At 35.2% G+C, this 27,682-nt stretch overlaps 1 protein-coding gene and 1 pseudogene across 1 annotated transcript in view; one reads left to right on the top strand and one right to left on the bottom strand.

The window, feature by feature from the left end:
• The window catches only part of ETNK1 (ethanolamine kinase 1), a 64,232-nt gene that overhangs the window by 3,786 nt on the left and 32,764 nt on the right, over positions 1 to 27,682 (top strand). Inside the window, exon 2 of the mRNA XM_027838602.1 lies at positions 12,720 to 12,979. Within this exon, the coding sequence (XP_027694403.1) occupies positions 12,720 to 12,979 (260 nt within the window). The remainder of the gene's footprint in view (positions 1 to 12,719; positions 12,980 to 27,682) is intronic.
• LOC114025252 lies at positions 24,316 to 24,990 on the bottom strand (annotated as a pseudogene).

The raw sequence follows: 27,682 nt of genomic DNA, 5'->3' as shown, positions 1-27,682 counted from the left end.
GATAGTATGAGTACTGTTCAGGTCAGCTAGGTGGTGCGTTGGATAGAGTGCTGGACCTGGAGTCAGGAAGACTTATCTTTTTGAGTTAAAATCTGGCCGCAGACACTTACTACTGTATGACCCAGGGCAAGTCACTCAACCCTGTTTGCCGCAGTTCCTCATCTTTAAAATGAGCTGAAGAAGGAAAGGGCAAATCACTCCACTTTGCCAAGAAAACCCCAAATGAGGTCATGAAGAGTTGGACACAACTAAACTGAACAACAACAAAATGAATGTTGTATTTCCCTGATTACTATCATTTTATTGTGATTATTTTTAACTTTATGATTAAACCCAACACTACTACTGGCTTTTAGCTAATCTCCCAAGATGAAAATTGGTCCTAAGTTTAATAGAGTCTCTTGACTATCTGCGTTTTTTGCCTTAGGTCTTTGCTGTTGATTTTAACTTCTCTGTAACTTGTAGACTTAGTTGCCTAGGCTTGTAATTAGTTACACTGCTACTAGTATGTGTCAGCTGTGGGACTTCAGTTTATGGTAGGTCTTCTTGACTCAAAGACTCCATTTCACCAGGTTGCTAATGTCTCTTTGGTGGCATTATGTTGCCTGTTGAGTGAGCATAAACATTGTTGCTATGGAGCTAACTTTCCTGTCCCCCCCTTTCCCCCTTTTCCTAAGGCTGTTTCAAAACCAACTAAGGGTTGGATGAGATTGATCTAAGTAAACAATACCAGTGAATTTAGAAAACACCCAAAATAATTTTTCCAGTTAAAAACTAAAATAGAAATTCTGAAAAATCAAAAAAGAATAACAACATTGAAAGCATAAAATAATAATAATAGTAAATAAGACTAGGAGCTGGGTTTTTTGAAAATAAATAAATAGACCATTAGCAAATCTGATTTTAAAAAAGAGGAAAAGCATTATCAGTATCAGAAATGAAAAAAGAATTCACAGTAAATAAGAAATTATTAGACGTTATTTTGCCCAACTATGTGCCAATAAAACCAACTTAAATGAAATGGATGAATATTTTTAAAAATATAAATGCCCAGATTAACAGAACAAAAAAATAAAGAATTTAAATAACCTAATCTCATAAATTCTTTTGTAGCCATTTTCATGGAAATAAGAAATATTTTTTTGAAACTAGTTGCATATCTTTTGATATAATTCACTTTATTAGACCAAAATGGAGAAACAATATCTCTTGGTCATACATTCCTAATTAATTAGTCTCTCATACTGTACTTTGATGACTTTTTTTTTTTTAAAGGAGGGGCAGTGTGATACAGTGGAAAGAGCTCTGTACCTGGGTTCAAGTTTTTGCTCTGACACTTAAAAGCTTTGTGCCTCTATAGCTTGATGTCTCTGAGCCTCACTTTGTAAAATGGATATAGATACTTGGTCTACCTCTCTTGAAGAGTTGTTCAGAGGCAAGAACTTTGTAAATTTTAAAGTGCAATATAAATATGATTTGTTATTTGAAAGATAAAATTGTTTTTGAAGCATAGAAGTTCTGAAAATTTACACACAAATTAAATTTTTCTAAGTAGAATAGTATTTTGATTGTGGTAGGAGTTTGAGATTTAAAGGAACATCGGCCAAATCCTAAATAAATATGACCTGAGCATACCTCTGTATTTAGATACATTTGGGTATGTGGTGTTGAATTGACAGAGAAAGGCCTTTCTTTCCGTTTCCTGTTTTTTGATTTTGTCTTTGACTCTTAGATTGATAAAGATTTGGGAGAGTTTTGGCACTTAAGGTCATATTGGAAATCATAAGGTGTCTATGTAATTTGCTGGAGAGGAGGATATGTATATATTTATGAGATAGTAACTGGAGTGGCTGTTGAATGTGGAAAATCTTTGTGAGTAATATCTGTCTCACCTACTTAGGTTCAGAAAGGTGTCTTTGAAGGAAATATGTATGCTTTTTATATGTCTGTTATCTCTACATAGACACATATCAATACTGTCAGTCAATAAAACATTTATGCTAGGCACTGTGCTTAAGCCCTGGGGTTGCAGAAAGATGCAAAAGACAGTTCCTGCCCTCAAGGAACTTGCTGTCTAAGGTGGAAGAGGAGAGACCACATGCAAAAAAAACATATACAAAGCAACCTATGAAAATAATTAACAGAGAGAAGATACTAGAAGTTAGAGGAGTTGGGGAAGACTTCCAGTAAAAGACAGGATTTTATTTGGGACTCAAAGGGAGCCAGGCAAATCAATAAGCAGATTGGAGGAGAAAGAGTATTCTGCACATGGGGGATAGGAGAAAATGTCCAGAGCTGAGCAATTATTGGGAGCATCTTGTCTGTAGAATAACCAGGAGGTCAATGTCACTGGATCTAAAAGTGAGTGTCGGGGAGTGAAGTGTAAGATGAATGGAAAGGGAGGAGGGAGCTAGGTTATAAAGGACGTGGAATGCCAAACAGAGTTTTTTGTATTTGATCCTAGATGCAGTAGAGAGCCGTTGAGTTCAGTGAGTAAACATGACATGGTTCATTGAGTAAACGTGACATAGAACTGTGCTTTAGCAAAATCACTTTAGTGGCTGAATGGAGGATGGCTTGGAGTGGAGAGAGATTTGAGGCAGACAGAATCTCACCAGCAGGCTATTACAGTAGCCCAGGTTTGAGGTGCTGAGGACCTGGACTAGAGTGGAGTCAGAGTCAGGAGAGAAGGAATCATATTTGTGAGATGTTGCAAAAATGAAATCAAAATGCTAGGTCTTTGTGATTTTTTTAATGGATAGATTAATTACTAAGCAAAGATTATATCTGAAGTAACAACTATTGGAGAAAGTTAAGTCACCCTGCCAAGGAACATAATCCTGTTGAAGTTGGAGAAGGGCTTAGAGTCATTTGATAGGAACAGGGTATAAGAAGTCTGAAGTCTTTTTATTCATTGGTTTTGTTTCTTCCTGTGTTACTGAATTGATTGTTAACTGTGGAGATACTGCTTGTCTGTAGAGAATTGTTAACTGAAATGCCAATATAAGCCATTAATTTTTGTAAACCATAGAGAGAGCTTTAAAGATAGTAGATGTTTTAATGAGTAAGGAGGCAATGTGCTTAATAGTAAAACGTAGGAAATGTGATTGAAACCTAGCAAAAGAAGTACCTTGAACTAAAATTTTGCTTGAAACAGAACTTTCCTAATGATGTCATCACAACCCTAGAAGTAAGCACAAAACATTTTAATGAGCGTACTTAAATTACCAGCAGATTACCCTTCCTTTAAAAAATAAATGCATTGAAGGAACCATGATCTCATTGATGTCTGTACTTCTTCCAGTAGTACAGATAATAGCTCTTCCAGGAATTCTCATTGTGTTTCTTATCCATTTTGTTATTTTCAGTTGTGTCCAGTTCTTCATGACCCTGTTTGGGATTTTCTTGGCAGAAATACTGGAGTGGTTTGCCATTTCCTTCCCCAGTTCATTTTACAGATGAGAATACTGAAGCAAACAAGGTTAAAAGTGACTTGCCTAGGGTCACACAGCTATGAAGTGTCTGAGACTAGATTTGAATTCGGGTCTTAGCTGACTCCAGTTCAGGAACTCCATCTACTGTGTCACCTAGTTTGTCTTGTCCATGTCCTCCCATAAATCCTTCACAGGGAATCCATCCAACATGATAGGGGCATTTCTTGAGATCTCATGACATTGTACAAATGCGAGGGAAGATTAGTGTAGACCATGGGTGGGGAACCTGTGTCCTGGAAGTCACGTGCGGCCCTCTAGGTCATCAAGTTCAGCCCTTTGACTGAATCCAAACTTCACGGAACAAATCCTCATGTGGCCCTCTAGGTCCTCAAGTGCAGCTTTTTGACTGAATCCAAACGTCACAGAACAAATTTATTATTTATCCTTTTATTAAGGGGACTTGTTCTGTGACGTTTGGATTCAGTCAAAAGGCCGCACTTGAGGACCTAGAGGGCCACATGTGGCCTCAAGGCTGCAGTTCCCCACAGTGTAGACTGTCCATTTAGTTATTACTTGCACACACTGTGCTTAGCATGTATCCTTTTTTGGTCACATATCTCTTTGATTATGTCCTTGGTGCTTCTCCCACAAGTTCTACAGTTTTAACACTTATGGCCTACTTGTGTCTGTTGTACACTTCTCTATTGCCCTTTGGATGACTTTGAACCAGAAACCTTCCAATACTGTGACATTCTGTGTATTGCAGCCATATGGCATCAGTGGAACAACTTTGATATTAATAAGATGGCTCTTGATTTCAAGGAAAAACTTGTATTCATTAGAAGTGTTGACTAGTTTCCCAAAAACAGTTAAGCTCATTCTCTTCTTTATTCAATTCTGGGTTCATTTTGTTGTCCATCCATGGGGTTTGTCTGAGGTATATGTATGGATGGACCAGCACTGTTGGTTGTCCAATTACATACTATGTCTGGACAACAGGGCAGCTAAGTGGCGCAGTGGATAGAGTGCTGGACCTGAAGTCAGGAAGACTTAATAGCCTGGGCAATTCACTCAACCCTTTTTGCCTCATTTCGTCATCTGTAAAATGAGCTGGAGAAGGAAGTGGCAAAATGCTTCAGTATCTTTGCCAAGAAAACCCCAAATGGGGTCATGAAGAGTCGAATATTAATGAAACAACTGAATGACAACAACAGCAAAGTCTGGACAGCGGGCATTATTTATTTATTCACTAGATTTTTTAAAAGTTAAATGAAACCAACATTTATTTGATTTCCTTTTTACTAATTGGTCACCAGATTCTGTTCAGTCAAGGTGTCTTAGAGATGTAGCTCCCTTTCTTTTTCTATTGCCACTACCTGGTGCAAGTCACAAAAACCCAATCCCTGGTTTCTGTAATATTGTTTGAATCTGTTTTGACAACTAATGCTGATTAATTTTCCTAAAATAGAGATCAACGTATCATACTTTACAACTTTACAATTCATTTGACCTTCATCTTCACTCACCTTTAGCCATCCATATGCTTAGCCACGTTGTAGTTGTTATTGTAATTTGTAATTTTCACTTTAAGATTTTGAACTCAGCCTCTTAATACTCCCCCACTTTCACTATTGCTGAATCTGTTCAACCTTATGCAAATTACTTATTACAGAATCTCTTAGCTGGAAAGGACCTCAGGTTATCTGGTCCAAGTCACACCTGAATAAAAATTTGTACTTCTGACATCGCCAGCAAGTTTTCATCTTTTACGTGAAAATCTTCAGTGAGATGAAGTCCGTTATTTTCCGTATACTAGAAGGGAAAGAGGAGGTGAAGAAATGTCTTTCTTGGTAAAACTAACTACCCTTAATAGAAATCAGTATCTCAAGAGTTGGAAAGGACCAAAAGAGGGAATCCCATTTACAACCTACTAGACGTACTGTTGTTCAGTCTTTTACTTGAAGACTAATGAGGTATGACATCTGTTTCTTTCATCATCACAGTTGTCCCAAGTATTCCTTTCTCCATCCTGTTGGGGGGGCGGGGTGTGTGTGTGTGTGTGTGTGTGTGTGTGTGTGTGTGTGTGTATGTATTTAGAGAGGGAAAAAAACTTATTATTGATCAGTACATTGAAAAAGGCTGTAAACATGCAGTGTGTAACACCTGTGAACTTCCTGCTTCCCAGGGAGAAGGGGTTTGGGGGTGGGCGGGTGTCCTCTCATCTCTGCATTCCAATCTTGCTTGATCTTTGATTTTTTTTTTTTTGGTATGTAGTTCTATTTATGGTACCTTCTTGGAAGTTATTGTATTATTATTTTCTTGGCTCTGCTTACTTCACTCTGTATCAGTTAGTTCATGTAGATCTTTCCATGATTCTCTGTCGTCATCACACACATCATTTCCTATAGCATGGTAATATTCCATTACATTCATGTCCCACACTTTGTTTAGCCATTCCCCAGTTGATGGGCATCTAATTTGATTCCAATTCTTTGCTATCACAAAATGTGCTGCTATAAATATTTTGCTAGTACAAGCCCAGTAATGGAGTCTCTGGATCAAATGGTATGGACATTTTCGTCACGTTATTCACATAATTTTAAATTGCTTTCCAAAGTTGTACTATTTCACAATTCTCCCAGCATATATTAGTGTGCCTATCATTCAATTTGTAGGGTGTTAGGTAAAACCTCAGGGTTGTTTTGATTTGCATTTCTCTCATTAATGATGTGGTTATAAATACTTGGCAGTTCTTTTTTTTTTATGGAAATGTTTTGCATGACTAACCATGTATAACATATTGAATTGCTTGCCTTCTTATGGCGGGGAGGAAGGGAGAGAATTTGGAACTCAGTTTTAAAAACAAATGTTAAAAGTTGTTTTTACATATAACTGGGGAAAAACAAAGTACTAAATAAATAAAGTTTAAAAAATACATCTACCTATGGCTATGAGAGGTACATGATCTGTCTTCTAATTTTTAAAAAATGTGATCTTAAATATTAAAGTTGTGTATCCATTTAGAATGTATTATGGAACATGACATAAGGTGTTGATCTAAGCCTGATTTCTGCCAGACTGCTTTCCAGTTTTCTCTGCAGTTTTTATCATATAAGGTTTTTTTTCCTAGGTAATTTATGTTTTCTATTTTATCAGACACTGGTTTCTTGAGTTCTTTCTATTGTTCCCAATTCTTCTTTGTCTATCTACTCTGTTCTGTTGAGCTATCTGTTTTTTTAACCAATGGAATATGTTTTTTGATAACTGCTGCTTTAAAATATAGTTGTTCGTCCCTACTACTTTCAATCATTTCTCTTGATATTCTAAATCTCTTGCCTTTCCAAATGAATTTTTAAAAGTTGTTTTTGCAAGTTCTTTAAATACCACTTTGGTAATTTGATTGAGCATTAAAAGTTTAAATTTGGAAATGTTATCATTTTTATTGCATGGCCTAATAGTCCTCCATCTAGTTAAGTTCTTTATTCCTTTAAGGAACACTTTATAATTGACTATATACAAGTCTTTTGTGTGCTTTGGTAGATCAATGCCCAGATATTTTATATATTTTGTAGTTAAATTGCAATGGTATTTCCCTTTCTATTATTACTTCTTGGGTTTTGTGATTATTATATAGAAAAATGGTTGTTTTTGAGGATTTGGTTTGTAGCCTGTACCTTTGCTGAAGCTGCTAATTTTCTCAATGAGTATTTTTGCTAATTTCTTAGGATTTTCCAAGTAAACCATTATATCATCAGCAAATAGGGATAGTTTCATTTCCCTTTTACCTATCTTTATGCCTTTAATTTCTTTCTCTTGTATTATTGTGGTTACTGGCATTTCCAGAATTATTTCAAGTATTAGTGAGGAAAATGAACACCCTTGCTTTACTCCTGTTTTTATTGGAAAAGGTTCTAATGTATCCTCATTATATATGGTGTTTACTTTTGGTTTTAGGTAGACACCGTTTCTATTAAAAACATCCTAATGTGTTTTTTGTGGGCTTTTTTCCCCCCTTAGCATATATTTTTATTTTTTAATAGTATTTTATTTTTTCCCAATTATATGTAGAGACAATTTTTAGCACTCAGTTTTACAAAATTTTGAGTTCCAAATTTTTCTCCCTTCCCCTCCCTCTTCTTAAAACGGTAAGCAATTTGATATGTTATATATGTGCAATCATGTAAAACACATTTCCATATTAATCATAGTTATGAAAGAAGAAACAGACCAAATGGAAAACAAAACACCAAAAAAGAAAGTGAAAACAGTACACTTCAATCTGCATTCAGAGTCCATCACTTCTTTCTCTGGATGTGGATATAGTTTTTCATCATTAGTCCTTTGTAACTGTCTTGGATCATTGTATTGCTGAGAAGAGCTAAGTCATTCGTAACTGATCATTGTAACTGATTGCTGTTACTGGGTACAGTGTTTTCCTGGTTCTGCTCATTTCGCTTTGCATAAGTTCCTATAAGTCTTTCCAGGTTTTTCTGAATTCTGACTACTCATCATTTTTTATTTTGCACAATAGTATTCCATTACATTCATATACCATAGCTTGTTCAGCCATTCCCCAATTGATGGGCATCCCCTCAATTTCCATTTTTTTGCCACCTCAAAAAGAGCTGCTATAAATATTTTTTTATGTTTAGGTCTTTTCCCCCTTTTTATGATTGATCTTTTTTGAGGTCTAATAGTGGTATTGCTGGATCAAAGGTTGGTTGCACTTTGGGCATAGTTCCAAATTGCTCTTCAGAATGATTGGATTAGTCTTTGAGATGGTCATGTTGTTTTGGTTTTTAATATGATAATTATGATGATAATTTCCCTAATGTTGAGCCATCTTTGTATCCCTGGTATAAATCCCGTTTGGTCATCACAAATGATTTCTTGGATAAATTGCTGTGATCTGTTTGAGAGGATTTTGTTTAAAATTTTTGAGTCATTGTTCATTAATGATATTGATTGATAATTTTCTCTGTTTTATTTTTCCTGGTTAAGGTATTAGGATTATATTGGTCCCATAAAAGGATTTCTTTGTTAACCTTTTGAGTATGGGTACTAACTATTTTTTTAAATGTTTGATAGAATTTTCCTGTGAATCCATTAGGATCAGTTTTTTCTTTGGTAGTGCCTTTACCGCTAGATCTCTTTTCTTTTCTGAAATTGGATTAAGATCTCTATCTGCTCATCAGATAGTTTGGGATTTTGTATTTTTGAGATTTTCCTCTATGTTTTTGGCCTTCTCAGTTAGTATATAACTGCATAATAGGCTCTGCTTATTCCTATTACTTCTTCTGGTTTTCTTGTGATACCAACTTTCTCGTTGGTTATTTTATTGATTTGATTTGCTCTTTCTTTTTAATCATGTTTAGCTAAGGCTTTATCAATTTTATTAGTCTTTTCAAAGAACCAGCTTTTAGTTTTATCATTTCAATTTTTTTGTTTCCAGTTTATTTCCCCTCTAATTTTTAATATCTCCTCATTAATGCTTATTTTATGTTTACGTGTTGGCTTTCTAATTTTTTAGAATGCATGTTCATTTCATTAATCTTATCTTTTTCATTTTTGTTAATGGATATAAGATATGTTTTTCCCTGAGAACTCTTTAGCTGCACCACAGAAATTTTGGTATGTTGTTTCATTATTATAATTTTCTTTTACTTAACCATTAAATGTTTGTGTGATTTGTTCTTTGATCTCATTTTAAAAGTTTCATTGTTAAATCTCCGTTTGGGTCTTTGTCTTTTGTTTGTGGTCCCTGACTTCAGTTGTATAGTTTATATATGTTTAGTTTATAAAGGCTGTATTAATTATTTCTGCCTTTTTACATTTTTTTCACAATATACGTGCCCTAATATAAGGTCAGTTTTTGTATAAATTCCACGGGCTGCTGAGAAAAATATCTATTCTTTTACCGTTCCATTTGGAAGACAACTAAAGTTTTTAAATTCTAGGTCAGGGATGGGGAACCTGTGGCCTTCTAGGTCCTCAAGTGCAGTCCTTTGACCGAATCCAAACTTCACAGAACAAATGTTTGTTCACCAACCTTTAAAGTTTGGATTCAGTCAAAAAAACCTTTGGTCACAAATCTTTGAAGGTTCTTCAGGTATTCGTTCAATTCTAGATTTTCCCTTTTTATCTTTCTGTTCGACTTATTCAAAAAGTGATTGAGTGTCTTGTCGGTGTTGTGTTACTATCCACGTTCCCTTTATAAATTTGGTTACTAAGGCTTTTGGAGCATATAGGTGTTTTGTTTTGTTTTGTTTTAATTTTTTTTGTTTGTTTTTTTGCTTTTTGGTGAGGCAGTTGGGGTTAAGTGACTTGCCCAAAGTCACACAGCTAGTGACTGTCACATTTGAACTCAGGTCCTCCTGACTCTAGGGCCAGTTCTCTATCCACAGCACCACCTAGCTGCCCCCAAAGTCTATAAATTCTTAGAAACCACTGCCATAGTTGTCATCTGTCACTACAGTGGAAATTTTCACAAAAGTAGCATTTTTCTACGTGAAATATCTTTTTTCCAGTTTGAGTATAACCCATGGGAAAATAAAATGCAAAGTTTATGGATAGTAAGGTGGTTTTATCCATCTTACAGCGGGGGTGGGGGGTGGGGTGTCTTAACAATGAGCCCCTTGTCGTACTTAGTACCCAAGGGTAGGGGCTTAAAAAACAGAGACTGCTGGTTTGAGTTTAAGGGAAAATCATGGACCATAGCTGAAAACACATTAATTTTATTTCATGTTACTCTGTTGCTTGTAAAGTTGATTTCAAACCTGTTCTCATCTTTGGGCTTGATGAGTGAAAGTATTGTCATGTACCCCTTTGGCAGTCTGGTGTGAAACCTTTTGGACTCCTCAAGTAATGTTTTTAAATGTATAGAATAAAGTACATGAGAATATAAACAAACCAATTATATTGAAATATTTGATTTAGGTGGTCACAGCCATGTTTCACACTGCTATCCTGGCTACCTTCTTGCTTATTCATCATACTGACGCTCCTGTCCTCCTGTTTACGTAACCCTTTTCAGTTCTGGAATCTGAGTCAAGTTAATGCATGTCAGACAGCTGAGGGTGGGTCAGCTCATGCACTATCCCTATGACTTCCCAAACTGTTCCCTTGCCTCCCTTGTTAGTGTTGTTGCCCTATTAAAATGTGAACTCCGTGAGAACGGGCACTACTTTGCCTTTTTATTTGTATACACAGTAGACACTTTAATAAGTGTTTTTTCATACATCCATTCATTTACTCTTTGCTTTTTAATTTTTAGTTCTTAGTTTTTCATTGGCACTTTGATCAAGTACATAACACATTTTTGAGGTGGAAAATTATGTTAACCTCCTTAAGCTTGGAATCTTTTGCATTTTTATCTGTATGTATTTTCTTTACCTCCTGATGACCTAACATAAAAATGTTAAAAACCAGTAAATTGTTGGCCTTACATTTTAAAAGTTGTTAATGTTTAAACAAGTTATTAGAAGATTAAGGTCCTGAATAACTAGATTCATTAACTCAGGGATTCTGAGGATTAAAATTTAACAGACTGTAATAATACTTATGCAAAATTAACCTTAAGTTTGTTCTGATTGGAAGAATGGCTTTATATTGTATTTCTTACCGCTTAAAACTAGAGACTTATTACTTAGAGTGCAAAAATAATTTACTTAAGATAGAGAAATACTATCGGCATTTGTCCTGGGATTTAAGTGGTTTTTACTAATAGGAATGCATTTTGTTTGATCAGAAGTGTTGTAAACTAATTTGTTTTAAAATAAATTTTGTTTTCAGATATACATGTATACACATGCATGTGTGTATATATGTACATGTTTCCTTGTAATTAGTTCTTTTAATAGTCTTGAATCTAGCCCCATTAAAGTACTATGAATGCCATGACAAAATATTTCATTTTAATAGTGTTTTAAAGTACTTTTACCGTATATTACCTGCAGATTCATTTATTTTGAGGGGGCACAGATTGTTGAAACATTTTATGGAAAGACAAAAAGCCTTGGAACATTGGGCTTACCGAAATGCTGATAGGCATTTCATTTTGTTTTTGGTCAGAGTTTCCACATTCAGGCTTTAATTTGTTGGGGTGAGGTGGAATACAGGAAGATAATACTCAGATCTCTTTTCCTTAATTAACTTCCTTAGGATTGTATAGAAATTCCCTCAATAAACAATGTATGTTACTGTATGTCTATTTAATCTGTTAATGGTAAATTTGTGTACAAACATGTACATGTATATGGCTGTATGTAAAGAGTGTCCCAAAAATCTTAGTGCATTTTAAATATTTAATAACTTAGAACTGCACTAACGCTTTTGAAATATCCTCTGTGTGTGTATATAGTACCCTTATAAAGGTGGTTAGATTTTGTACTGTTGATGCAACAAAAGATACACATACGAAAGAATATGATCTAAAGAAATATATATATATGATATTTCTTTAGATCATATTCTTTCAGAAAGTATTATTAGTCATCATTAGTGTTTTGGAGTTGATAATTGTCAGTTCTGCATTATATATACCATTATATATTAACCCTCTTCAGCAATTAGTAATTATTTATTAAGCACCTGTATATGTGCCAGATACTGTGGTAGGCACTAGGGATACAGGTACAAATAATGAAATAATTTCTATTTGCAAGTTTATATTCTAATGAGGAGAAGATGAGTACATATATAAATATAAGGTAAATAGCAATATATAAAAGATAGTTTGGAGGGAAGGCACTAACAGATGGGAGAATTAGGAAAGACTTCATGCAGAAAATGGTGCTTGAGCTGCAGAAACGAAGAAAGGGAATTTATAAGGCAGAGATAAACTCTTGATAAACTTTAAACATCTCTTTTAGCTAAGTATAGAAGCTAATACTTTAAAAATGGTAGACAAATTTATCCCCAAATATAAGAGTATGATGCAGTGGAAAATTAACTTAATTCAGGGTCAGAAAACCTGGATTCAAATTAAAGCTTTGCACTCTAACTTCTGTGCTCTTAGGTAAGGTGCTTAACCTCTCTGGGCTTGTTTCTTCATCTCAGAAATGAGGTTGGACCAGATGACAGGGCTCTTCTAGCCCTAAAGCTATATTCTTAAAAGTGTTTTTCCTACACTAGATTTAGAATATTTAGAAAAATTAATTTTTCTAATTTTCCCCTTCAAATTTGTGTTAATTTCTTTGCATTTTTCATTTGTAACCTCCATCCTGCCTTTAGTGGTATGATTGTTAAAAATAACAACAACAATAATAATTTTGTCTTATATTGCAGCTTTTTACAGACGGGATCACAAATAAACTTATTGGCTGTTATGTGGGCAACGCGATGGAGGATGTGGTCCTGGTGAGAATTTATGGCAATAAAACAGAATTGTTAGTTGACCGAGATGAGGAAGTGAAGAGTTTTCGAGTGCTGCAGGCTCATGGCTGTGCACCACAACTCTACTGTACATTCAATAATGGGCTGTGCTACGAGTTCATACAGGGAGAAGCATTGGATCCAAAGCATGTGTGTAATCCAGCTATATTCAGGTATGCTTTTTTGTTAAAGGGTTAAATGACTAAGGAAGTATTTTTCCCAGCTAGATTATTTTTTTAAAATTTAAGATTTTGGTTTCAGAAGAATGTCACAAAATTTTTGGCAAGGATATTTCAAAGCATGCTATGTAAATGCTTCTTTAAAAAATGCTTTTCTAAGGTAGCTAGGTGGCACAGTGGATAGAGCACTGGCCCTGGATTCAGGAGGATCTGAGTTCAACTCTGGCCTCAGACACATAACACTTACTAGCTGTGTGACCTGGACAAGTCCCTTAACCCCATTGCCTAGCCAAAAAAAAAAAAAAATGCTTTTTCTTCCTTGGGTTAATTTAATTGGACCTTTTTCTTAGCACTTCTTGGCTAAATAGAATTCTGAATAAATTTTTATTGATATATTTATATGTTATATACATTTCTGAATATGTATAACCTTGTTCCCTACTTCCCTTGAACCTTTTCAATAAATAATAAAAGAAGGAAGAAGAGCAGTTTAGCAAAACTTAACACAGAAACTTGGGTTGGACAGTATATTCAGTGTTCATACCTTGTAGGCCCCCAAACCTCACCTTTGCAAAGAAGGGAGGAAGGTGCATTTTCTTATTTTTTCTCCTGGACAAACCTGCTCATCACAATTACATAGTGTTCAGTTTCTTTTTGTTCTTTCCTTTTATACTATTATAGTCATTGTGTATGTTATTTTCCTGGTTCTGTTTACTTCACTGTGCATCAGTCCATCTAAGTCTTCCTATGCCTCTTTGAATTCTTCACTTTCATTATTTCTTATGATACTAATATTCCTTTATATCTATTCATGTGTATCACATTTAGTTTATCAGTTCCTGTTCCTTATGAACGACAGAAAGTTAGCCGTTATTATTAAGCTGAACCAGTGATAATATAAACAAAAGCAACACTAAAAGGTAATGGACGCAGATTAACTGCAGTTATCAATCTTGTTACCAGAGAACAAATGATGAAATACTTACCTTCTCTCAGTATGGAGGTATGGGGGACCATGGAGTCAGAATTGCTCTGTTTCACTTAACTTTTTAAAAAAATTATTACAAGGAAGGATTCAGTTCGAAGGGGAAAAAGGGAGAAGAGGAATATATTGGGGAATTACTGGCATAAATTAATCACAAGAGGTATCAATATGTTAAAATAAAAGAAAAAAGATAATGTGGAAGAATTGTCCTCATTTAAGTAGTTACTGTCGTGATTTTTGTTCTGCTTTTTTTCTTTGCTTTACTTAATATGTTTTCTCATATTTTTTGGTATTTATACTTTTTGTTTCCTAGGCCTAGTACTCTTCCATTACATTCATCCATTATAATTTAGTAAATCATCACCTGGGTGTTAGAAGCGTGAAATCTTTCTAATTTTTTGCTTTTATGATAACTCTGTCTCCCCCTTCCCGCCACCCCTGGTTCAGCCTGTATATTTTATATTTATTAATGAGAAAAGGAAGTTCATTCCACAAACACCTATCATGGCCTGTTGTGTATAAAGCACTGTATCAGGTAAGCACTAATAGACATAAAGTTGAGATAAAAAATAGTGATAGAATCAAAAGCCATAGTAAAATTCAATATATTACATTTCTTTTTCTAAGAAAATTTTGTCATTCTTTACCAATTCTGTACAGAAAAATGTATCACACAGTTAACTGGAATATTACTGAAATGTTGTTTGAAAGGCAAATGGTCATATACATACTGGTCTTACTCTGGAATCATAGACTTTTAGAGCTGAAAAGGACCTCAGTGCCATTCAATATAACCTGTGCTCCCAAAGGAATTACTACTGTAACCTACGTGAAAAATGGTTATCCAGCTTCTGCTTAAAGATCTCTGGTGAGAGTAAAACTACTACCTTCTGAGGCAACCAGTTGCACTTTTGGGCAGCTCTTGGTGTTACAAAGTTCCTGACATCAAACCTGAATTTGCCTTTTGCACCTTATTTTCATTGTTCCTATTTCTGCCTTTGGAGCCAATTATAACAAATCTACTTCTTTTTTTCTTTTTCTTTTCTTTTCTTTCTTTTCTTTTTTTTTTTGATGAGGTAATTGGGGTTAGTGACTCACAGCTGGTGAGTGTTATGTGTCTGAGAGCAGATTTGAATTCAGGTCCTCCTGACTCCAAAGTCAGTGTTCTGTCCACTGCGCCACCTAGCTGCCCCAGCAAATCTACTTCCTCTTTACACATGACAGCTCTTTACATACTTAAAGACAGTTGTCATGTCCCTCTGGGTCTTTTTTTCTAGAGTAAGAATCCTTATCCAGCGGATCCTTATTTGACCGGAACTTGAGACCACCATCCTGGTTTCCCTCCTCAGTGCTCTCCAGCAGTGTTCTGAATGTAGTTTGTTAACACGGTCATGCCAGCCTAGAAGTTGTGCCTCCCAAAGCAGCCTAAGATCGTATTAGTTTTTTTTCTTTGCCATAACATATTCCTGGTTCATTGAACTTGGCTGTTCGTCACTCTTTCCCACCCTCCTTACCCCCAGTCAGATAAAATGTCAATCTTGTATTTATGAAGTTTCTTTTTTAAACATATGTAAGACTACACATTTGTTTCTATTGAATTTTATCATCTTAGATTCAGCGTGTCATGAATTAAAGGAAAAAAGTTATAGATTAAACAGAAATATAGTGTACTTTAATGTATACCACACTTTGAGCTATGATTTAATTCTCTGCTAATTTTGCCCATTCCTCCCATAAATTCTCTAAGAGGGTGTCCACCTAATGTACTAGTGGACTTTTCCTCTGTATCCTTTCATATTGTATGGATTTGAATGCAGTACATGGACTGTGCATTAAACCATGAAACTTTTAGGTGTTCACAATTAAAACAAAGTAGATTGAAAAGTATGGTTAGAATGAGCAGTGGATTCTAGGAGACTAGGTGACCTAGGTTCTAAACCTTAATTTGTCCCATTGTATGAACTTGGACAAATCATTTAAACCTCATTAAGCCCCAGATTTTGCGTCTTGAAAATAAAAGGATAGGACTTAGATATTTTCCCTTTCTAGCTCTGACTATGAGTCTGTGCAAGTAGCAGTCATGCTTTATCTATTTTAAAGTATGAATGAGTCCTTGACAATTAACATCTCACAAAATGATTCCTGCTAATTTTCTGGAAAGTGGTTTCTTGAATAGGTTGAAAGCCTTCTGAAATCATATTTCATAGCGCAGAGGTAAACTTTATCACCTTAGTTTACATGAATTTAGCAACTGCTAAATCTAAGAGATACATGCTCATGGTACCATTTTTTCTTTTTTTTTGTATTAATTAATTTAGTTTTCAATCCCTTCCATAAGCTTTTGAGTTTTTAATTTTTCTCCCTGTCCTTCCCCACCTCTCTCCCCAAGATGATGTGCAATCTGATATAGGCTGTACATATACATTCCTAGTAAACGTATTTTCACATTAGTCATGTTGTAAGGAAGAATTAGAACCAATAGGAAGAACCACAAGAAAGAGAAAACAAACAAAACAGAAGGGAAAAAAGAGAAATAATATGCTTCAATCTGCATCTAAACTCCATAGTTCTTTCTCTGGATGTGGATAATATTTTCCATCAGACTTTGGTACCATTTTTTTTCTAGCTTATTGGAGCAACATGTCTAAAATTGGTAAGACTTTGCATTTCTGCAGTGTCTCAGTTGAGATTCAGGTTTTTTTAGATATGTCACTGTCTGGGTGGATGACAGATGGAAGCAGAATCTAAACTATGAAGAGGAAGGTGACCTCCAAGCTATCAAAAACCAGGAAAAAAAGTCTGCTGAGCCTTTTTTACTTTTTTTAGAAAATTGTTCATTGAAGACACATCATTGAGTTGTATAGTTGTTAAGCAAAATTGTTGAGCATTATAAAGAAAAAAAATTTTTTTGTTCAAACTTGTGATACCGATGAGATAGCTCTTGATGAAGGCTAGTTGTATAACTCTGTCCTGATGTGTATATGGAAGTAATTCTCCTGCTGGTCTATATTAGGTCATGACCCCATATGGGGTTGAGACCCATAGTTTTAAGAAGCACTGAAGGAGTCATGAGTGGAAAAAGTTTAAGAAGGTCTTGTCTAGAAGATGCTTCCTTATGGTCAAGACATTCTCCAAATGCCAATGCTAAAAAAGGTGCATGTTAGAACTAGATTACCTAAGTCACCTAGCTCCTAGAATCTACTGCTCATTCTAACCATACTATTCAATCCACTTGTTTTAACTTCGAACACCTAAAAGTTTCATAGCCTGGCCAAGGAGCTAGAGTGGTCAGTTAATACAGACTACTCATTGGAAGGACAAATACTGAAGCTGAAGCTTAAATACTTTGGCCACACAATCAGAAGACAGGACTTATTGGAAAGACCCTGATGTTGGGAAAGATTGAAGGCAAAAGGAGAAGGGATGGCAGAGGATGGGATAGATAGTATCATGGAAGCAATGAACAGGAGCTTTGATAGACTTTGGAAGGTAGTGGAGGAAAGAAGGGTCTGATGTACCTAATGTGTCCATGGGGTCATGAAGAGTTGGACTACCCTTGGTTAGTGTAACCTTACTGAGAATGTTTACAACTAGTGAGGCCAGGGCACAAGGGGAATATGAAGTGGGATGTGAAGACTCACCAATGAGTCAGGCATGCTGACCCTTTTGTACTTCATATATGTTCATACTGGGGAAGGCAGTGAGGGTTGATACCTTGATTAGCATCTCTGAGCCATAGAAAAGGAGCAGTATGGTATTCATGACAGCTTAAAGGCACTCAGGGAGGACCCTTAACAGCTAGCCTTGCATTGTGCCCATGGACTAATAGGCCCTAGGGGAGGCTTGAGGCTTCTGTCTCCCCAGCCAATCTCCACCTTGAGAAACCTTTATTTGATCACATCTCCTCAAGCTGTCATTCTATATTTCTCCCTTTTATTGCTAAATTCTTAAGAAAAACTCTCATTTACTCCCCTTACTAATCTCCTATTCATTTCTCAGTCCCTTACAATCTGACTCCAACTTCTCTCCAAGGTTACCAACAATCTAGTAGTTGCCAAATCCTATGGCCGTTTCTTTTCATCCTTCTTGATCTCTGCAGTGTTTGGCACTTTACTACCCACTTCTCATGGATAGTCTCTTCTCTGGATTTTCATGGATTATATTGAAGTACTGTGGTACTTTATCCTTTGGCCTTCTCTTTCTCTTTCCTTTTTTCCTTCATAAGTGCATCATTTTTTATGGGTTCAATTACTCTCTATGCAGATGTACTCCTAGATGTACATGGCCAGCCTGAACTTCAGTCCTGCACCACCTTGCCTGCTGGATGTTTCCATAGGCATCTCGTTCATCATATCTAAAGAACACTCATTGTATTTTTAAAATTTTATTTTATTTCATTTTCAGCTCTGAATTCTCTTTCTTCTACTTCCCCCATTCCCCATTGAGAAAGCAGGGAAAAAAGCAAAACCCATTACACACACACACACACACACACACACACACACACATGTATATGTGTATACATGTATGTTTATATGTGTGTGTATAGATAGATAGATACAGATATGTGTCCCACCCCCCCTTTTTTTTTAAAAACCTCATTTTGCATTCTGAATCCATCAACTCTATATTAGGAGGTGGAAAGCATATTTCATCATGAGTCCTCTGGAATTGTTTAATTATTGTGTTGAATGATCTTTCAAGTCCCATCAAGAAGACTTTCCCAAGTTTTTCAAAATTGCCTGACATTACCAGTTATCTCTGTCTTACAACATCTCCCTGCCTCCTTTACCTCATCCTTCCACTATACTCAGGTTTGTAATCTTGAAGTAATTGTCTCCCAGCTCTCCCTTGCCCCACATATCCAGTCAGTTTCCAAGTTTTATTTGTTGTATTTCAGTGACGTCTCTCATATGTGTTCCCTTTTTGCATATGACTACCACTCTTCTGTGGCTCATTATTTATTACCTGGACCATTGCAATAGTTTTCTAATTGGTTTCTCTGCCCTCCAGTCTCTCTTCTGTAATCTGTCCTCCAGCTGCCAAATTGATATTCTTAAAATACAGTCAAACCATGTCAATCCTCTACATGAGAAGCTTCAGTAGCTCTTTGTTGCCTACAAACAGCTTTCAGACAAATGCCTGTTTTCTGTTCTCTCTGCACTCCACCTCTCATTTTTCTGCCTTTGAATAAGCTTCCCCGCAATATTTGGAAGGCATTTCTGCTTTAACTCTACTTCTTTGAATCTTTAGCTTCAGCTCAGGAACATTTCAGATGTTCCCTACACAAGGGCTTTTCTGCTTTCTGTAGTTGTTAATTCCCCCTTCCCCATTTACTTTGTATTTGTTTATCCATGTACATATTGCTTCCCCGAGTAAAATGTAAGCTGCTTGGGGGCAGGGATTTTTTTCAGTTTTGTGTTTGTATCTGAACCACCTCACACAATGCTTGACATATAGGCATTTAAAAATTATTAAATTAATAACATATAAGGAAGCCTCTTTTTTTTTTTGTAACTGCTGCCTACAAATAAATATTATAGGTTGAGTTATTGGAGAAGTTTCCTCCAGACAGCTACCTAATCTCAATCATAGTTGCAGATTATAGTTTGCTTCAGTCACTGAAGTAGAATGAAGATATCTTGACCTTTTCCTTTCTCTTGTCTCTGTGATCTAATGAATCTTTTAGTATGGTATTTCTTATGCTTTTTTTTTTCCAATTATTAGACCTTTAGATTTTCTCCCTCACAAAAAAGCAGGGGTGTGGGCAGAGAAACGACCTTGTAACAAATATGCATAGTCTAACCAAACATTTCTATATTGGCCATATGCAGAAGTTTGTCTCATTTTGCATATTAGTCCATCATCTCATTGTCTGGTGGTGGTTAGTATTCTTCATTGTGTACCCTCTGTAATTATGGTTGATTTTTGTGTTATCAGAGTTCCTTAAGTCTTTCAAAATTGTTCATTTTTATAAGATTGTTATTGTAAAGTTTTTTCTCCGTGTTCTACTGACTTAACTCTGTATCAATTCATACAAGTCTACCAGATTTCTTTGAAAAAAACCTTTTTCATCATTTCCCACAGCCTTAATAGTATTATATAACACTCATATGCCATATTTAAGTGTTCCCCAAATTGATAGACACTTCCTTAGTTTGCAGTTCTTTGTTTCTACAAAAATAACTGTCTTAAAATTTTTTGTACACAAAAGACTTTCCTTTCTTAGATCTCTTTGGGATATAGGCTTAGTATTTCCACACTGATCCCTAAAGAGTATGCACTGGGAAATAGTTCCAAATTGCTTTCTAGAAAAGTTGGATCAATTCACAGTTCCACCAGTAGGGAGTCATTATGCATCTTTTCCATGACATTCCAACATTTGTCTTTTTCCCTGTTTATCATCTTTGCCAATCTGTTGAATTTGAGGTAGTACCTCAGAGTTATTTTAGTTTACACTTCTCTAATAGTGATTTGGAACTTTTTTTTTCCATATAGCTTATGGCTAGCTTGAATTTCTTCCCTTGAGAACTACTTGTTCATATTCTTTGATTATTTACCAATTGGGGAATGACTTATTATAAATTTGAATTAGTTGCTTATATATCTTGGAAATGAGATCTTTATCAGAGAAACTTGCTATAAAGACTTTTTTTCCCAGTTGTTTCTCTTCTTACCTTAATTGCATTGGATTTGTTTCTTTAAAAGTGTTGCTTAAATTTTGTATGATTAAAATTAATCATTTATCTTTTATGATACTTTTCCTTGTTTAGTCATGAATTCTTCCCCTTTACACAGATTTGAAAAAATTTTTTTTAATAATTTGTTTATGATGTGACCTTTTATGTCTAGGTCATGTTTTCGTTTGGTGCTTGTCTTGGTGTATGGTATGAGGTGATGGTCTAAACTTTTTTTTCTACCAGATTCTTGTCCAGTTTTATTAGCAGTTTTGTCAAATAAGTGAGTCCTTATCGTAGTAACTGGGGTGTTTAGGTTTATTGAACACTATGCTATTGTGTTTATTTGCTTTTGTATGGGGTATGCCTGATCTCTTCCACTGACTGCTGTATTTTTAATCAGTACCAAATCATTGTAATGATTGCCATTTTGTAGTATAACTTAGGATCAGGTATTAACCCCTTTCCCTCTTCCTCTTTCATTCGCTTCTTAAAAATTATTAATCTTGAGATTTTTAACCTTTTGTTCTTCCATGTGAAATTTATTTTTTTTTCTAGTTCTATAAAATACTCCTTTGGTAGTTTGATTGATGTAAGTTATTTTAGATAGTATGGTCATTTGGGGGAAAAATGAACCACACAAATAAGAGATGAGAAGGAGGTATGGCTTTATAACCTTTGATGGTCTGCAAGTGCTATAAAAGAATCAAGAATGTCACATAGATGCCAGAAACAACCAGTTTGATCCTAGACTACATTAAAGGACATAATATTGTCCAGGACTAGGGAGATAATCGTTTCACTGTACTCTGTCCTAGAAGAAACAAATCTAGAGTAGTCTAGTTTTTTGCTTAGCATTTTAAGAATACTACTACTACTACTAATAATATTGTTTCCTAATCATTTAGGAATAATATTTGTAGTATTCCAGAGAGGGGAACTTAGGATTATGATAGGACTGTTAAGCAGTTTAATGAAGTTTACTTGTCTAATATGTTCCAAAATTTAGGTTTGCTCTTTACCTTTTTTATTTTTGTATTTATGGTCATGAGAAGGTTTTAGGCTTTCAAATGCAAATAGTAAGAAGTTATATGATAATGTGGCCATACTACCTGTAATATATAGACATAGCCTGGGTTCCAGTACTTACACATCAAGCAGAGAATCTTGAGTTGATGCAGAGTAAAGTAAGCAGAAAGAACTGGGAGTACAGTTTATACAAGGTCAGCAACATTGTATATAAAAACTACTTTGAAAGACTTTAAGAGTTCTGACCAGCCACGTCTCCAGTGAATTTGTGACGAAGCATTTTATTTCCTGACAGAAAGGTGATGGACTCAAGGTGCATAAAGAGACACATTTTTGGACATGGCCATTGTGTGGATTCATTTTGCTTAACTCTGCTTACTCTTGCTTTATATTGGAGGATGGGGTTGAGGGTTTGAGAACAGGTTAGCAATAGTGATACCCAAAAAAACAAACCAAACAAACCCCAAAAGATAATTGAAACATTTTTTTTAAATGTCTAGAAGAGAACTGAAGGAAATTCAGAAGGTTGGGCAGTTTTCAAAATAAATTGTGGGATTTATTATATCTTTTTTTTTAAGCAGGTGTATGAAATGGAGATTCATGGTTTTATGTATAAACTTCTTTTTGTGTTCTATATAAATGGGAATGCTCTAGGTAATAGGAAAGAAAGGTGCATAGAAATCATTTAGTTCCCTCTTCCTATTGACTTCTTTTGCACAGTAGTTTTTAATGTAGATAAGATTTGGTTTTTAAGATACACTTGTCACCGTCTTCATGAGGTAAATGTTTTCTTTTGGCTGTTACAAAATTTCCTACATAAATGTTTGACTGACTTAAGCCATGATCTCCCAAGAAACAGTTATTTTGGATAGGCTACCCTGGTAGGGGCTAGTTCTTCACTAAGCTGCTTGAGGAGCAAGGATTCACTACCTTTGTCCACAGCACTCTGCACAGTACATAGCACATAGTAAGGGCTAATAAAAGCTTATTGGTTTATTGATAGTGGCTTGTGACCTCAAACCAATCCAAGTACAATATATTTGTCAGTGCAGAAAGGAGTGCTGAGCTTTCAGTTAGCCTAGCCTATTCATCCAGCTGCAGGTCATTTGTGACCATAGTTAAGAATATACGTTTAAAATCAGAATATTTTAATTATTTTTTTAAATTCTAGCTTTGATTGTACTAGACCTAATGCTTATGATTAATTTTGATAGTAAAATGAAATTCTTAGAATAAATTAGTGCAACAAAGTCATGACCATAATCTTATACAACCTTGAAGATGGTTAAAAAAATTTTTCCTCGCAACCTACTACTGCTTTCTTTTAAAGCTTGAATGTCACTAGAAATTCAGGTTGAAGTTTAATTAAAAATCAGACGAGCTGTTTTTAGATTAATTTCAGAGGTCCTCAGATTTTTTTTTAAATGCAATTGGGGTTAAGTGACTTGCCCAGCGTCACACAGCTAGTAAGTGTCAAGTGTTTGGTCTGAGGCTGGATTTGAACTCGGGTCCTCCTGACTTCAGGGCTGGTGCTCTATCCAGTGCACCACCTAGCTGTCCTTTTTTGTCTTTTTTAACTTTGGTTAAGCATGTATTTATTTATTTATTTATTTATCCATTTATTTATTTATTTAGGAAAGTTCATTCATAAAACTTTTATTCTACTTATATCAACTTAATACATATGTTCTTAACAATTATGCTTGGATTGTTCACGAAAATTTCATAAGACATTAAACAAAGCTAACCATCTTCTCAAGTTATTTTCCTGTTAACTATTTTTATAGCACATATATGTTAGGCAAATAACAAAAAAATGACAAAAGCAAAAAACCTAAAAAAAAATTAAATACATGGGTTTTTTGTTTTACGGCTGTGCTTGATATACAGTGACTTTATGAATATCAAGCAATTCATTTTTTCCTGCATCTTTATTTGTACATTTGTTCGTAGGTTGCCGGAACCATTTAAATACAAATAAAGTGAGTGTAGCAAAAATAATGAAAGTGAACAGCAGGTAACTTTACAAATAATAGAATGTGAACTGTTTCTGCCCTTCTGCAGAGTAAATTGACTGAGTTAAAACTTTGTCTTAAGGAACACTTTTGCAACTGCAGTAATAAAGGTGTACATGTTGAGATTGTGTATTCCACAGATATACATGGAATAATATGTAATATCTATGGAACATCTGTTTCTACCACAGCCATGAGTGCTCCAACCCTAAAGTACCCACAATAACTACATCTGTGACTGGAACCAATTATCCCTTTATCCCCTCACCATGATAGACCAATATGTAGGCAATTTTCTTTGCTTAGACATGGAAGCTGTTTTAACACTGGCCTTGTGAAGTCACAGTATACCAAAAGTACTATGCCAAACTTGTAAAACATGCATAAAAATTCCATATCCCCATGTTGGCCATCTCAGATGAAAACAGATAACTCCCAAAATGTTAATTGACCCTACTCCCCTAATATTAAACATAAAAACCACATGGGAAATATAGAAATCCAAATAAAAGTAACATAAATGTGTCATAAATTGTAAACAAAAGCTATTTGTGGGACAGCATGGATGACAGGTGGTCTACTGTGTAAATTTTAGAGTGAGGCAGATAGAAGTTGGAAGGCTGGTTAATTCTCCCCTCCTCCTGCTTCAGCTTCATCTCCTTGGGTGTCTGATGTCTGCAATGTCAAGTTGTCTCTCAATAATTGCATTATTAGTGTGCTGTCTTTGTATGATTCTTCACTTAATATATCAAGTTCGAGCAATGGCTTCATCAAAAGCTGCCTTTGCAAGGGAGCAGGCTTAAGATCTCATAATAGAACACAGAGAAGTTCAAGGCTAGACCCAATCTTATAGGATGCATTGGTTGCATGTCCTTTTTGCTGATTGCATATGCTGCTTGATATGATAGTTGTGATTGATCCACTATTCTTTTCTTGGCATCACCAGCAGCAACCTCAGCCAAATAATGGTAGTAGTCTCCTTTCATTCTCAAATAGAAAACTTTGCTTTCTGCTTGTGAAGCATTAGGAATCAAGAACTTTTCCAATAGAGACAGTACATCATTGCAGATATCTCTTAGTTTGGTCTCAATTTTCTCTCTGTATTCTCAGGCCACCTGCTGTTTTTTCTCAGCACTTTCCGTCTTTTGCTTAATACTTGAAACAATCCTCCAAGATGACCTTCGGGCCCCTACAACATTTTTGTAAAGCAACAGAGAGAAGATTCCTCTCCTCATTGGATAATTCAGCTTCTTGCTCAGTTACAGATTTCATGTAGGCTACCATGTCATCATATTTCTCAGCCTGCTCAACCAGTTTGGCTGTCTGCACCAGTTCATTTTTAACCGTGATTGAATGTTCTGTTCCTGGAATGAGTGGTGGTGGACAGAATGGTGCTGGGGTTCAGCCGTGTTTGGGTGGTGGCATTGGCAATCGCAGGGCTGAGCCTAAGCATTTATTTATAAGAAGCATTTTTGTCTAGGTACCAGTCTGATAGTACACTAAAACCTTCCTTATCAAGACTAATTGGGGGAAGGCTAGCTTGCATTAGCAAAAAAATCAATTATAGAATTATATGATTTAGATCTGAAAGGGATTTTGGAGAACATTTAATTCTGTACCTTTTTTTTTAGAGGAGGAAACTGAGGGGGAGGAGATTTTTAAACCCCATTCCAAATAATAGTTTTATTAACTTAATTCCCATCCAAAACTGACATCCACTCTCACAATCTTTCTGCCAATGACCCTTTATCCTTTTGCCCTCCTGGCTAAACATTGAATCACCACTCTATAATCCCCTCACCATTCTGACCTGTATACATATTTCCTTGAGAGCAGGGCCTGTCTTCCATTTATATCCCCAGTGCGTAGTGCATGGTAAACACATAATAAATGCCTATTCAGTCATTCATTCATTAATTCATTCATTCATGTATGCTTTTATTATATATGTATATATGTGTGTGTGTATATATATGTAATATATATACTTAAACGACTTAGAAAAGACTGCAACATCTTTCAGGGTTTACTTTAATGAAGGGCTATGGAGCAAAGCGTCTTGGGGGAGGAGAGAGGCATTTTTGTTCTTTTGTGTAGGCTAAACTCCCTTTTGGTCTCATCATTTAGTTTCCTGACACATCTTTTTTTTCATATGTCATGAAAATATATACTTCAACCTAGACTTATTCAAGTTATTACAAGTTACATATTAGCAAAACCTTATAAATTAGGGTTTGGAAAGAATGTATTCCTTTTTTTTTTTTTTTTTTTTTTGACAAGTAGCAATTAAGAATACACAGGTGTTGCACTTTAACTGAATTGTGCTTATTATAAAATCTCATTGTCTCTAGATAACCACTTGAAAATTTTCAGAGCAGATCAAGGGGTTTTTTGTTGTTAATTTTTCTGCTTAAGAATAGAGGACCAGTTAGTAGTTCTTGGATTTTCTCTAGTCTTAGACAAGATTCTAATTTGATTTTGATTTTTTCCTTTGCTTTACCAAGTTGATGATTTGACTTCACAGAGCTGATTTTGAAATTTTTTTTATCTCCCTGTTTTAAAATTTTTATTATTTACTTTTGACATTCTTTTTAAATTTTGAGTTCCAAATTCTTTCCTTCCCATACTCACTGAGAAAGCAAGCAATATATCAGTTATACATGTGAAATAACACAAATCATTTCCATATTTGCCATATTTCGATAAAAAGCAAGAAAAATAAATTTGAGAAAATTATATTTCTATTTGTTCTCAGAGTTCATCACTTCTCTTTCTGGAGGTGGATAGCATTTTTTTTATCATGTATGCTTTGCAACTGGATCACTGTGATTGATTAGAGTAGCCAAATCTTCCACAGTTTATTATCATTATAACTTTGCTGTTACTGGGCACAAAGGTTTCCCAGTTCTTCTCATTTCACTTTGTATCAGTTCACATAGGTCTTGCCATATTTTCCTGAATCCCCCTTTCCCCTTACCCCTTATCATTTCTCGTAGTACTCCATCACAATCATATGCCACAGCTTTTCAGCCATTCCCCAGTTGATGATATCCCCTCAATTTCCACTTCTTTGCCACCACAGAAAGAGCTGCTATAAATATTTTTGTACATGTAGGTCTAGCTATTCTCTTTAAGCCGTATTTTATGATATTGTTAAGTACTTGCCACATCCAGTACATTCCAGCTCACTCCTTGAAAAAAGTCACCAGGAGTAATGCTTCTTAGGGGCTTTTTTTTTCTCTTTCATTTCTTAATCCTGAATCATATGTTCTAACATTTTTCACCTTCTTCCCTTCACTTTGGTTCATTTTCAGATAGACATTACTAAATCTCAAGGTTAATGTTGACTTAGTTTGGGGACTCTTTCTCTTCATATACTTTCTCTAGTTTTTCATCCTTTGCAGTAGATGTTCGTGATGGTCTGCTTACATTAATCATAAACACTACAGGATGAGATGACAATTTTTCTCTTTACTAGTCTGTATTTGGTCCTTCTGTATTTGTGGCAATATGTAATATTATGAATTAAACATTTTTTGTGTGTGTTGCTGAAAATCTATGGTGTTCCAAATGCAAAATTCAGTTAAAGTAGCTATTTTTGAAATGATGTAGAAGTGAAATTTAAAAATTTCTGTTTGACCTTCTTTGCCTTTTAGTCACAGTGACTCAGCTCAGAAGGATCTTTTTAATTTCAAGTTGTACTTTTGAGAAACATCTAAAAGGTATATTCCAACCATAGAATCTTTGAGATCATCTAGTTAATCTTTTTTAAAAGTTCAGAAAATTAAGGCCTGTAGCTCTTTCATGATTTGTTTAAGATTATATTGTCATTCATCTTTCATTTTTAGAGAGGACCAGTGACTTCACAGGGTGATGTCTTGACTTGCACAAGAAATGTCTTTAAGTGAGGTAGAGTTGTACAAAGTCACCAGCTTCTGTCTTCCAGAGTCATTAAAGTCTAGTGGCAAGACAAAAGTCAGGACGACTGATG

The sequence above is a fragment of the Vombatus ursinus genome, unplaced genomic scaffold (genome assembly GCF_900497805.2).
Source record: "Vombatus ursinus unplaced genomic scaffold, bare-nosed wombat genome assembly UNPS02014830.1, whole genome shotgun sequence".
Classification (NCBI taxonomy): Eukaryota; Metazoa; Chordata; class Mammalia; order Diprotodontia; family Vombatidae; genus Vombatus; species Vombatus ursinus.
Note: the sequence above shows the minus strand (reverse complement) of the source record. Positions and strands in the feature narration are given on the sequence as shown.